Genomic DNA, 15124 nt, shown 5'->3' with positions numbered 1-15124 from the left:
TAAAAACAAAAGAAACTGGTCAAATGGTCTACATGTAGGTGTACGGTATCAGCATCAAGAACTCTGATGAATCAAGGAACAGATCGATAACAATGATTTTTTTTTTTGCTTTGCTTTTTATCATTACCTTTCACTGCCTGCTGGGACACAATGTCACCTGTCGTTGTCCCAAACAAGGTGTTGTTTAGTCTGGCATTCCCACAGGTCTTTGGAAGCCTGGGATTGAGTGGGATGTCGGGCAAGGGCCGGTCAGGGAAGCCGTGGGTAGAATGACGTTTTTTCTTATTGCCTGGCTTAAAGATCTGCGAGAATCTATTCCTCATGTTGACTGATTTCCCCCTCTTGGCTGCCCGCAGCTCAGGGGGAGACGCCTGTTGGCTCGGGACAGTGTTCCGCGGCAGGGATTTGCTCTTGATTGCTGTCTTGGGGTCAGTGTAAATGTCCATGTTGAGTTCGTGCAGGAACTCATGAGTTGGGAAGTCATCGTCTTCATCATCAAATATCGGGTAGGCCGCAAAGGGGTCAGGTTTTTTAGTGGCGGGCAAGCGTGGGGGCAGGGGAGGCGGCTCCTCGGCACAGGCACTGCTTGCCAGCTCGCTGAGCTCCTTAGGCTTGGAACTCCTATCAACTACAGGTGCCTTGCTCCTGCTTGAAGTACTATCAGAACCTCCTGTAGCACCTAAGATACACTGAGAGTTATCAGCAACTAGTTGTACGTGCTGAGATTTCTCCTGACCAGCTGATAGTTGGGATGCATTCATCGCCTTGGAGGTCTCACTGTAATGTGACTCAATGGGTAGTTTACATCCCTCCTTTTCCCGTGGGCCTTTTTGTTGGAGGGAAAAGTCATTCCATTTCAGAATCATGTGAAGGTCCTGCTCCGACAGACTTGTTGCCTTTGTGTCCACCTCTGGAAACAGTTCGTTACTGTTGACAAGCATAGCGATGTGGGGGGTCCTAGGGGATTTCGGAGAGCCCCCAACGTTAATTTGCGTGTCAAGGGGGATGTTGGTCAGCACCAGGTTGGACTTCGTGGGGTTGGGGTGTTTGCCACGAGGAGGCAAAGGATGCAGCTTTGGCTTCTCACATGTGCAGGTCGAGCAGTGCTTGCCGCCATCTGACTTGCAAGTCTGTCCCTCGCTGTGTGCTTTGGTTGCGCTTTCGACAAGGGCAGCCCTAACGCAATCCATTATTGTTTCCCTCATGGTCTGGTCAATGATGCCTTTAGGCTCTGAAATCCACTCATCTTTCAAGGTGTTACAGGGACCAATTTCACCCTTGTTGTTCAACGCATCCAATTTATCATTTTCGATGCAATTTTCCACTCTGGTAACTGATGTTTCATCGCTAATTCGTATTGAATCTGTCTGATCTGTGTTCCATGCTGAAGACCTTTGGACTGAGCTATCTCCACAAGTCAGTAGTGAGACACTCTCTCTATTCACTTCTTCTTGCCCACTGCCTGGTAGGCTGCTACGTGTACCGGTATATTTCAGATCAGTGCTGGAAATTTCCGCAGGGGAAACACAAGAGGTCTGATAGCCCTCTGTTTCATCAGAGGATGAATGACTCGAGCGCAATACAGCTGCCGTAAGAATCTGCCCCTCAAAATTAGCCTCTCCTACATGTAGTTCTGGAGGACTGTTTGGCTCAATTTCTTCCACATTTTCATCCGATTTCAGTTGTGGTCTGGGATTTTCCGTTCTACAACCCAGAGTTACCGTAGCAAAAGCCTCAGGAGTGGACAGGGGAGGGTCCCAGTGGGGCAAAGCACTTGTTTGGGAAAAAAACTTTATTGCTGGCTCAGAAGGTTGCTCAGTGGAGTTTGGCGCTTGAGGAGGTGCTTGCACCGTGGCTTTTTTCTCTCCAGGGGAAGTTTCAGAGGAAGTGTCCGATTGCTCCTTCCTGGAAACAGAGCAGCTGATGCAATTGATCTCAACAGCTGGAAAGTGAGGTTGAGCCATTTCCACAGAAGGTGGCTCCCTCGAGGACAAAGCCTGCAACATCCCTTGCTCCAGACCACCCTTTCCATGCTCAAAAGAGGCACTTTCGTCGAAGGCTTTGGTGCTCTCATCGGGCGTCAAGGTCTTCCGCATTTTGGGACGCGCCCCCTGTTTTTCAAAGATGCTGACTTCAGCTTGTTTGGTCTCCACCTGGGAGTCGTTCTTGACTGCATCGTTCGCATTCACATCCATGGCTGCATGAGTTCCATTCAGCACCTTGCCATTCACCTGCATAGAACCATTTGGTACAGCAGTGAGTCCAGGCTGCACACCTTTACCGTTTTCCTCGTGGGAAGTTGCAGGGGAGCTGTAACTGCTGCGCCGTGTTTTAGCAACTTGTGAGTCCCTCACGTACGGTATTGCGGTGTCAAGGTCCATCTGAGGGATTGTCATAGACTTGCTTCTAATCTGCGTCCCATCAATGAAGCTGCCGCCATTGTTTCTGTGATAGTGTTTCCCACTCAGGCTCTTGCGCATCTTACTGAAGAAGCTGACTGAGTCTGGTGCCATTTCCCTTTGGCTTTTATGGCTCCTTTTGCTGGACAGCATAGTCGCCTGGACTGTACTATCCACACTGTTGGGAAGAAAAAACCAAAGACTTATAGCACGCACTAATTAAGCATTGTTATGCAAATACCGGTAGCTTGTCTGATACTGCATACATGTACATGTACATGTACATGTACATGTATGCATGTTCTTGCTACTCGTAATGTAACAAGTGTACCAAAAGGATCGATACACAGTTTCTATCATCAAAATGAAACAGAAAGTCTCTGCAGTGATTAAAACCTGTACACACAATGTACCCGTACATGTAACAAGCATTACTGTAATTCCTCGTTCAAGGGATCTACACAATAAAAGTTTGTACACAGTACACAATGAATATACATGTACATGAACTGTAATGTATACAGAAGCCAAGGTTCCACTTGTACTCCACATATATGTACACACACGTGTACCTGTACAGACACTGTCCGGTACATGAACAGTATGTACATGTACATTAAATTTGTTTGTTCCCAATCATTTCCTCTAGCCACAAAACACTTTCAAAGTTCCAATCATTGAATACATGTACATGTATGTATACACAGTACATGTACAAAACATGTAGCGATACATGCATACATGTACATGTACATGTGTATGGCAAATTCTTCAAAAGATGAACCAAAATGCAATTCCACATGTCATTTTTCAAAACTTCTAAACAGTGACTTAAGTTATTCAAACACAAATTTGCACCTTCAGATTGATAAAATGATCATTTGCAACATGATCACAATGATCACATGTAAGTGTAATTAGGCAGACTGCGTACATTTCGTGGACATTTGGTTTGCTACCAGAGCAAATCGAAAGAGTTGAACTCATTCAAAGTTTTACATACATACGTTTTTTAAGTCAAATTGTTTGTACCAGATGATTTCATTCAAAAACTTCTCTCGGCAAGCAAGAAAATCTGGTATGTTTTTAAAAGATGTATAAGTACATGTACATATAATGTAAAGCTCCTCAAAAATCTTAGAAAGATTAGTCCCTCTTCTTTCCTTTATTGTTTTAAATCACTCAAACTACATACATTTACCTACATCTAAATGCAAACCAACTAAAAAACAATATTTTATGTCTCGTCATTTTACGTCATTTTTGCGGATGTTGTTCAGCTGGATAATTTTCTTCAGAGAAACCTTGGTATGAAGAGAAAACTCCCAAGGCATTATATTTCCATAGAGAGGCTCATGAATAATGAACAAAAAAGAGAACACACTACATGTATGTACATCTGGGCTGATGTCAAAGGTCGAACAGACCACAATGCCGGCAGCAAAACGTTTCTGCAATATCACTGTGTTAGATATTTATGGACGTTCCAAAGTCAAGGTTTACGAAAACGAACTTGATGAAAATGTGGTCGATCTTTATGGTTGATCTTTTTGACGGAATTGAATGATGATCACAACTGCTGACTTTAGGACCCAATATTTTGAAAGACATGTTTTTAATCTCATGACTGTAGTTTTTGTATTATCATCTTTCACAACCTGCAAATCTCTTCAAAAAGTACCGCAGCAATTATTACTCCCCAATATTTTTTAGGTGGCTAGGATTTAGCCTACATGTATGGGCAGTTCATGTCCGTCAAAAATGGTGACATTTGAGACTCTGACTCTGATTAAGTTGAAAGATGGGCACCGTCATCGGTGTTCCAGATATCAGCTACAACTACAGTACCCTCATTTCATCAGACATTGTTATTTGATTCACTGCTGTTCACTTCGGAACATGTACCCATACACCATGCCAGTAGCCCACTGTAAAATGCTCAGTGGTTGGGGTTCAAATTCCGTTATGGGACTTACATACATGTACATGTACATGTTCACTGCAGTACATGTACATGTGTATAGTCTATACATGTACATGTACACTGTGACCTTGGGCAAGTCACTTTACCCTCAGCTCAAAGTTGCCTCTAAAGCTCTGCCCAGCCAGGACTGAATTCAATGAGTACCTGCGCATGCTGTGAGGGCAGAGGTACATGTACATGTACATGTACAATACAGTCTACACATACTACCTCTAGAGGGAGTTGAGAGGTTCTTGTACAGGAAGTACCTGCAGGCCCAATGAGCAGGGATAACATACATGTACGTGTACAGTAAAGTGCACTGAGAGGTCCAACTGTACAGAAATGCACCATATAAATTACATGTATATTACATGTACATGTGTACCAGTATATGTCAGCATGTGTACTTGTCAGTATACTGCAGGTTACATGTTATGTGAACTTTAAATGTTTGTTTTGTAAGGAATAATATAAACCTACCTGTAAATACCTAATTTTGTTGAGGGGGGGATGTATTTAAAAGCCAGTTTTTAAGTAAACTTTTTAAATCCTGCATGGTATGTTCCACTGGTCATGCTGGTCAATTGTTTTGTCACGTTTACTGGCATTGTACATGCCGTATATTTCCTGCTGAATGTGTGAGCTAGCATAAATAACAAATCAAAAGGAAAACATGTATGTTTAGTACAGTATGTTTTGTAATGCTATGTGAGCAGTTTCACAGAACAAGGAAGGATGCAATTGCAATCAACATGGGTATGTTGCTCACATGAATGCAAGCCTGAACATGTGTTCAGGTACATGATATACAGAACAGTGTATATGTAACTTATGGACATGTACATGTACATGTGCATAGGCCTATGTACATGTTGCAATCATAGCATGATGTACATTTAGCATGTACCGGTATGTACATGTACATGTATGTACAGGTACGTGTACATGTAACTACACAAAAAATGTACAAAAATAAAAAAATATAAAACTGGAGAATGTCATAAAAACAAATGTCATATTATGAGCGGTACATATGTACATGTACATTGTACACTTGTACAGTACCACGGTTTTACAGCTTCATGCTGATACGGTGTTTACATGTAAATCATTTCGATATGTGGTCGGCAAGTGAAGCCTCAAGCTCAAAAGAATACATGTAAACCTACATACAGATCTGCAGGTTGTGCAAATTATCTGAATTTTCAAATAGTTAAAATGATCGATTGTGAGATATTTCACCTTTTTTTAATTCGAATATTCACATGCGAAATGCTTCAAAAAGGGAGAAGATACCAGTAGGCCTGCACGTACTTACGTGTACATGTAAGTTTTTGTGACAAAAATCACATTCTCTTTCTGTATAGATGGGCCTACATGTACATGTACAGTACCACTTTGCCTCAAATGCATTTGCCCCTAGGGTGTACAAGCCCATTGACCCTGTCACTGCAGGCAGCAATTGCTTTGTTTTACCGTGGTCAAAGATTTCTCCGGAATGCTCTTGCATGTACATTTATAATACATGCACATGTACGCATATTTCATTGCAAAATAAATTAAAACACTTCGACAAATTGAAACAGATGAACAGTAAATTACATGTAGATATAAATTTTAAGGAAAATTATTGCTTGTTTATGTCTTTTGTTACCGGATGTTTTTATTTTTTGCAGGGGGGGGGAATCTAGGATTTAGAACTTGTTACTTGTTTAATAGAGAAACCTGTTATCCATACAAAAAATTGAGGGTTTTGTCCAGTGGTTGAATTTCGAGACATTATTTACAACAAGATCCCTTGAACAGTTGAAAAGCACTGACAAGATCGAAGAGCAGACGACAAGATACACGTACATGTACAATGGTATGAGCATTTTAAACAGCAATGACAATCGCAGCAGAAGCAGTGATGACAGCATACTCGTGTTCCACGAGCAAAGTACTGGTAGCACCACTTCGGCTATCCAACCTCGTACCAAAACACAATTACAAATGAAGTTCATAATACAATGCAGTAGATGTGACACATCAACTCTGGGAGAGATTACCGTGATCCATCATTTTTTGTGGCCCGCAACATCGCCATTGCCCACAACATGTGAATGATACATATACATGTACACGTTTGTAACATATCACACGATCACTATAAACATGTCTATGGTACAAGTATTTCAATGTACAATTATAGTAATTTCAGACTCATGAAGGCAGCCGATATTGCCAAAAGCAAAATATGACTCATTTTTGTACATTTTTTAACAAAATAAAGTTAACAATGTGTAAGTCACCATTCCTTGTAATGATTATATGGATTCAAACTTTGTATAAACTGGAAATACAGTAATCTTATGACCAAAGAGCAGACCCAAAGAAGAAATGGCTGCATCAGATGAAATTGAGAACTGAGCATGTACATGTACAGTAAGTTTCTCAGCATAAGCAACTTTAAATTATGACATGGGAGAAGTTTTATTCTCAGAGTTTTGTCTCATACTGGTAATTAGAATAACTGATCTACATGTAGCAAACTGTCATTATTTCAATAAATGCCAAGTTTGATTGCTGAAAATTATTGCTCCTCCTGCCCATTCAAGATACACCTGTTAAGCAAAAACAAATTTCACTTTTGGTCCAATGTACCGGTACTGGGATGCATGATGCCAATGGGAGGGTCTGCAGTCTTCAGCCACACTAACTCTTAATGATATGGCATGATACGGATGAGGTAAACAGTCTTGTATATGTCTACATGTAGGTACCAGTGTACATGTATGATTTACACAACGGGCATTATTACCTCTCAGTGGGCATAATACACGGTCAAGTTGCACACTTGTCTGGAGTATTTAAAAACATACCCGTATTTTTATCTTGGGCACCAAAGTTAGAAGGCGCACTACATACATGTACATGTCAATGAATACCGATGTGTACAAGAATTTTGCACATGAAGCATCATTCAAATCCTACATTATTTGTCACTCCTGTGCAAAGTTAAGGGTCAGGAGCTACACTGGTAAACGTACGTAGGTGCAACAAAATTAGGGTCATACAATGTACAACAGCGGGCATACCAGTACAATACAAACAAAAACTTGTTCAGTCCCTGGCATACAGTTTGTACATGTACATGTTCTACTTGGAAACGAGTTGAATGTGTCCATATATGGGGTCTGTACAGTACATGTACATGCTTAGTGACATTGAATACGTGTAATGTATATGTACTGCATGCTTTTCGAGAAGTTAAACAGCAAAACTGAAATCCAAATAGTGCGGAAACAAAAGAAGAGGGAAGTTATCAATGTAAAAATAAAAAAAGAAAAGAAAAATGACTCACAAGCCTGTACATACAAATACATGCACATGTATGTACATGTACATGTATACAAAATGTATACAAATTGGCATGAAGTCAGTACACATGTACATGGACCATTGTGAATGATTTCCAGACACCACATATTCACTACCCGGGGTATGAACACATGTTTATAGCACATGCACACGGTAGGCCTACATGTACTGTACATGTTCACTATCCACAGTACCTGTACACATGGTACAGGTACATACATAATTCATGAATAAATTGGGTATTTCCCCAAAGTGGTCCTACTCCTTCATAGTATGCACATTGTATCGAGATATAAATGTGCATGTACATGTACATATGTACATGTATACACAATCGACATCAGTGCATGTACATATACCAGTGGAATGCTGGTACAAGTTCTGCTTTTACATGTACGTACTGTACATGTACTTGACCATATTAAGCTTTAAACTCCAAAGTACATGTACATGTACATGAACAGGTACCTGTTGAAGCTACATGTACACTACTCAACGTGACCTTAAAAAAGCATCCTGCTAAGCCTCAAATTGTAAAGAGAACGAAACCGTACATGTACCGGTATTTGCATAGGACTTGATGAAAAACAATGAAAGCAGTGCTCTTGCACTTGTCCAACCACAGGCTTGTTTAAATATTGAATTGATTAGGTGGGAACAGAGCTGGAAAATGTTGACCCTGGAAAAATGCACTGAGGTAAATATTCCAAAGTGAGTTCATGCTATAAGACCTCAGTAAATTGTAGAAATTTACATGTACATTGCACCGGCAGTTTTAAAGAGAAAACAAGTACTAACTTCAATTTTATAACAGTTTGATTTGTCTGAAGTCTTCAATTCATTTTATTATATATTTTGCAATTTGTAATCCAGTGTACTTGTACACACGTTCTCTAACTTTGTTCACTCTGACCCAGTTCAATATTTGGCAAAAACCTTGGTGAATGTCAGTACACGTACATGTAGCTAGTACATTTACATGTACATGAAAAGTATTCAATTACAGCACTGAAATGAAAAAAAGGAAACTGGTGTTTTGGGAATATGAAGAAAAATGTCCCCACTCCTTTTCTCAGCAAGTTTAAAGGGCAAAGGGCAAACACGTTCTTCCAAACATTAAGTTTCCAGTAACATCAAAACATTTAAGAATGTCATTTTTCCACAATTGGTTCAAATCCACCCTTGATTTGGTGTTACCAACGTGTCCAGGTCCATGCAAAATGATAAGTTGCTTGTTTTTATCTGTCCCAACTTGAAGCACTCTGTATGCTATTTGAGCTTTTTCCACTGTCCCAACTTATTAATCCAGTGCCAACAGTGCAACAAAAAAAGTAAAGATTTCATTTGGAATGATGCATGTACATGTACATTGTATTTGAATATGACAACATGTACCTCATTGTAATCATTGTAAAAGACTCTAAGTCAACAGGGAGAGGTGTCCTAACAAGGGGCTGCCTCATTTTTAAATTTACATACATTTACATGTAAGTGTGGGTCCATGCTGCCCTACTGAGTAAAGTTGACAGTACCAGTATACTTCAAAATAGTAATCACCCTCTCAATCACAATTATCAGTACACGAGATTGGGTACAAGACTGAGAAGTCTTAGATGCTGTACGAGCCAATTAACTGAATTCATTCGTGCCATTTTCAGTTAGAGTTTTCAATAGTGCCAACTCTTTAAGTTTTAGATTTTGGGGTGTTTTGGTCGTATCGCAAATATCCTGAGTTTTATTCTTATGTTTTTAAACGTGTTATCTTTGTTTCAGTGTTCGTAATTCCTCCCCATGTACATGCAATCTTTCTGTCTTAAATATACACGATTCAAAACTGTAATTTTTTTGTTTTAAATTGCAATTTAAATTAGGGTTTTGACAGCAGCAGACATGTAAATTTTCCATTTTATTTCTTTAAAATGGACGGTAAAAAATATTTTGTCTTTTAATCTTAATGCTCTGAATTGAGGCCCGACATTGTAGTTGACATTACATACATGTACATGTATCAGTATGTACATGTACAATGACCTAAACTGTAATTGAACAGTTGAAACCCATGATGGTTACATGATCCTCCTATTTCTGTGCACCTACCATAGGTACATGTAAGGCTTTGAAACAAGATTTCCAGAAAACTACTTGCAGTAAAAATGTTTCAGAGGTGATTTTATTTCTACAACTTAGTCTGTCATCCAAGCAATTCACATAAAAGAGTCACTTCTTTTTGTGCCCAGGAGTAGGCGGCTCTTGGTGGGTTTGACCAAGTGTGTGTAAAAGTTCCTGTCTAAACCTACGCAACTTAACTGGCTGTTTTTGAAATCTACGGTGGCCAAGACGTGCCACACAAGGAAAAGGTAAGTCCTGGTGTTTGGCATTGTAACAGTACATAATTCTTTGAATATTAAAGCAATGTAAACAGCTTCAAACTTCAAATCTTCCAGTAGTCATTTCCAGTTTGTTTGGATAACTTTCTCAAATCAGTAATGGGGAAATTAATTTTAATAAACAGTATTTTTATCTAATAACATGAGGTTCCTTGGTCTGTCACTATTTAACATTCTTACATAATAAATCACAAGTAAAGTCTCTTAATGTGTCCTTTGCTTGTCATTTACTTGTCACTTTTGACAGTCTTCACTAGCCCAAGGGCAATTCCATGATAGAATGGACATGGCCCTAAAATTTCATATCAATATTTGAAAGCCATTATCTTTAAAATATTGATTCATATGGTTCAAGATTTGTGGAACAACTTAAAATGACTGAATTGTTGCAGAATTTTTGGAGAAATGATCATTTGAAGTGAAATGGTAATTTTGAACTGAAAGTTTTCCAAAAGTGGGAAATTCTTTGTTGGTTTTATTTTATGGAAATTTAAAGGATGATCTAGTCTGTTACGCATTTTCTGTATTACCGGTAAATATGACACTAGAATTCAGACTTTAAAAAAGGAGAGGCTTGACTTATTTCATGAGGACGTTGTGACTCAATATTCAAAGCACTTCTACATGTAGGTAGTGTAAGGTAATGTGTAATGTGGGTCGTTTGGCGGCTGCCCGAGGTGCCCTTGTATGCCATCAGCTCAACCATATTTTTAAAAAAAATGTATTCATTGTTCCACGCTTAATGTCTTCATTGTACAGCACATTTGAACATATCTACCGGTATATGAAATTTGCGCTTTACAAATAAATAAATTATTATTATTTTTACCAAAATATGACTTTTTTCCCTAGTGAATATGTTTCTTAGTTTCAACAGTTGCCTTTTTCAATTATCGTTCTCTTGATGATCCCCAATGTAAAAACTGGGTTCCATTAATGATGTGACTATTCACTGTTCAATGCGGCGAGGTAATGGAAGTTGTAATGTACATGTAACTGTGTAACGTGAGTAACCATACATGTACATGCAGGTGTAATGTGAGTAACCATACATGTGTAATGTGAGTAACCGGAATTAGCATGTATAAGAGAAGATTATATGAGCTGACTGTAGCTCACGGATATGCTTTATATACAAATAGCACACAGAAATGCTTTGTAAGCAAATAACATTCAAATTTCCCATTTTGAATGGAAAACAATGAAGGCAGTCTAGCATTACCCATAATGCACTGCACACTGTCTGAAATGAGCACTTGGGAAGAAAAGCACTATACGGGGTGCTACGTGTACATGTACATGTATATCCAGGAGAAGTGGGTTGACCGTGGTGGTAAGAATGAATACCAAGCATCAGTGATGCATCCAGCTGGGAACTGCAACTACAAGAGATAAGATCAATCTTTGACAAAAGCTGGAAACAAAACTAGATGCACCTGCAGTTGCGAACAACAAGGTCACTTGAAGTTTTCTGTGAAGTTTTAGTTCCATCATGCCCAGAACCTTTGGCTGAATGGTTACTGATCTACATTTACTTTTCCTACGGATAAATGCCCTATGCAAACTGTTAACCTCTAATCCCTTAGTTTTAGATTGCTGAGATTTATAAAGAAAGTGCATTAGCAGAACATATTACCCCCAGAACTGTGGGGTCTGACATCCGTCCCACATCCACAAAAGTAGTTCTGGGGGTAAAAACATGCTTAAAAGTTGTTTTGCTTGTACAAAAATTTAATAAATAGATATTTTGTCAATGATACCTCTTCTTTTTCGAAGTAGGTCAAAATTTGTAAGGTTAATTTGTTAGTTTATGCCTTTTATGTGTTTTGCACTTTGTATTGTAACCGTAACGTGAGTAACCAGATCTATGTCTGGTGGATTTCTAGAAAACCAAAGATTCCAAAAGAGTTGTATTACTTTCACTCTTTGTTCTCCATGGCAAGGTTCTTAATTCAGTCAAAAGAACTTTCCTAAGCTCGTTGGTATTAGGAGACTTATTGAATAAAGCTTGTCGGCTTTTTATGTTTGTGCAAAATGTAACGTGAGTAACCAATTTTGTGTGCCTTATGTATCATGCTTAACCACTTGCTGCAGGGTGCTTTTAAAATGCAGTGCACACATACGGGAGATTTTCAAGATTTTCAGTTTTCAAAATTCTTCAAAAACTCATCATTTCATTTAATGGACGTTTACACCCACAATGACTGTTTGGTGGCTACTTTAAGCTGACAGGCAACCTTCATTGACTCCTGAGTATTTCAGCCAGGCCTGCCACCCTGTAAAGAGAGCCCAGAAATAAGAGGTGTTGCATATTTTCCTTGTCAACAGTGAATATGAGTGGTATCTTTTCAAACGTGGCTGGATATATGCAGCAGTGCTGTGTCACTCATCAATGGGGCCCTGGAGCGCTTTTGTCCATGGTGCTAATCTGTAGGTGCGCCATGCCCAAAACAGTGGTTTAGCCAAAAAACAGTCGCAGTTCCGAGTATGGTCTTTTGTTACACGGACCAGCTCTTCAGTCCCATTTCGGGCATTGCGGCTCTGCATATAAACCCATGCTTATTATCTGTGGTTATTAGGTAGGCCTAGGTATGCACTAGATACTATGGAGTTAACAATAATTGAACATTTTACAGGAAAATAATTACAGCCAAAAGAAACTCAAAAGTACATGAAAAACACAACGAGAGTAACCATGGAACTGCCGCCAACACTATTGTAAATATGGTACCCCGTATCCTCCAGTGGTCTGCCCCTCTTCTATACCCTATTGCTCCATATTAACCATTTACATCCACCTTGTCTCTAAATCCCTCTCCAAAAATAAATCTGTGATCATAATAATGAACAAATAAATTTTTAAGAGAAGACAAATAGTCTTAATGTCCTCCAAAAACACCTTCCTCAGGCTGGTAGACCTAATTCCACTCCAACACTTACTGCCATGCTCTTTGTTACTTGTATACTCTGCAACCACCATCACAAGTTGAACACCCTCATCCCCATCCACACCCCGCCCACACCCTTGGGTTTCTGTCTGTGCCCTTTCCATGTTAATCAGGTTGGTGCATATCCCATCCCACCACTGATTACCTTTACTCATTGAACATGGGCAACCCAGTGTCAATCTAAGTAATCTAGCTCTCTTCTGAGAGGAAAAATGAGAAGCAAACTCTAAAAATGGATCCACCATTGCCTTTTATTCATATTCACTCACTTGACAAAATAAACCAAAAATTAACATTTTGAAACTTCAAATATAAGCGGAGGGTCCTATTTGCACCCCTAAAGTCCTTCACTGAGGCAACAAACTTTAATGACATCACGTACCGGTTACACATTAAATGTATACATGTACTAGGCAATAGAAGGCGAACTGTTAGATCATATGAAGAATTCTGAATTTTGGGGGACTCATAACACAAACTCTTATATACATGTATGTGTCTAGGAAAGTTCCCTGAAAAAAGGGTTGTTTTTTTTTAATCCTAAATTAGATACATGTAACAGGATTCATTTCCAACATTTTGGGATCTTTTGCAAAACTTCTGAACATGGACAAATGATACAAGTGACCGCTGGCTGTTCGACAGCACGAGCGTTCACAAAACGTTTCCTGAAAGTTGAGTGCGTAGAAATAGGACTGCATAGATTTAGGGGGCCTGACGATACATTACTACAATACAATGTAGTTCATGTAGTTATAAATCACGATAAGGCTATAGCAACAGGCCTACATTATAAATTTACATATATGTAGGCAACAGGCGTACTATACCTCACTGGCCTACATGTAGGGCCTAAATGTATATGCACCAGTATATGTAGTAGGTATGTGCAAACACGCCGTACGCGCGACCTCCGAAAGGTGCCCACACAAGTGTTAGCCCGATTCTCTGCCTGCACGGCTGATTGGCTGTTGTAAGGAGTCTGACCAACAAATTAATGAATATGTAATGTGAAAAACACAAAGTTCAAGTTTGAGCTTGAAATTCCACCCAACTAATCCTGATTTGTAACAAAGTGTTGTCATTTTAAGGTGAATCATTGTGAAACATAACTCTTGAGCTGTAAGTGGGTGTAATTTGAGCAAATTCTGAAGCTCCAAAGGGTTTTTTTTTTTATCGGACTACAGGGTGTTCAGTCCCATGTGGTGCAAGCGTGCTGTGCACGCCATCTTGCCATGATTCATGGCGGCACGGTCGCGTGCTGAAATGTGCTTGCGTGTCACTGGCTTGCAATGTTTGTATCATGCTCATGATGTAGCTGCCTACAAGAATTGAAGAAATGAAGAACTGATCAAACGAATTTTGTAGGTGAACTGAGCTCAGTCCATCCGCTTTTGATTTCACATGAAATTTGAAATTAGCTTTCTAACAGTATGTAAGACCTCGAATGGCCTACGTTCAAGGGAAAGTGACGCGTGACGCATAACGCAAAGCAATGATTGTGGGTCACAGTTTTTTCAGAAGATTCCTATGCTATTCAATACAAACACGGAAGCACAAATACGCTCGTTTAAAATCCTTCAAAAATCACAATTCCCCAACCCAACATCGCATAGGTCCTAGCTAACATTGCTTTTGGTATCATTAGAAAGCTTATGTTAAACCTATCTTTTGGCATATGTTACATCTAAATCAGACTAACTTGACAAAAAATTGTCACATGCCTACATGTAGCCTAGCTACATGTACAGGTATGCAGCCGCCTACCTGTCACCTGTGTAGCCTAGCACCAGCCATGCTAGCACTGCAGGCTAAACATGCTAGGGCCTTAGGCTAAACATGCTAGGGCCTAAAGCCATCTTTACAAACAATCTGAAAAAGTCAAACAATTGACGATTACTTTTGTTAGTTACATACACAGTTGAAAAGAATGTTAATTACTCATTTGCATACTTACAATGCCGAAAACATGGGAGACCGATGGTAACACTTTATTAATTTACTTCCGTCATAGTGTAAGTCGGCAGCACACATAAAAATAGTACATGATCGAATGACACAAAT

The 15124-nt window shown here is 39.4% G+C and overlaps 1 protein-coding gene across 1 annotated transcript in view; it reads right to left on the bottom strand.

Annotated features, from left to right (window-relative positions):
- LOC110991054 (uncharacterized) overlaps positions 1–15124 on the bottom strand; it is a 27498-nt gene extending 12374 nt beyond the window's left edge. Inside the window, exons 1-2 of the mRNA XM_022256154.2 lie at positions 15018–15124; positions 128–2577 (exon numbers count right to left, since the gene is read on the bottom strand). Coding sequence (XP_022111846.2) covers positions 128–2577; positions 15018–15094 — 2527 coding nt within the window. The 5' untranslated portion in view covers positions 15095–15124. The remainder of the gene's footprint in view (positions 1–127; positions 2578–15017) is intronic.

The sequence above is a fragment of the Acanthaster planci genome, linkage group LG03 (genome assembly GCF_054643075.1).
Source record: "Acanthaster planci isolate LZ-2023a linkage group LG03, COTS_SCS, whole genome shotgun sequence".
NCBI classification, from domain to species: domain Eukaryota; kingdom Metazoa; phylum Echinodermata; class Asteroidea; order Valvatida; family Acanthasteridae; genus Acanthaster; species Acanthaster planci.
Note: the sequence above shows the minus strand (reverse complement) of the source record. Positions and strands in the feature narration are given on the sequence as shown.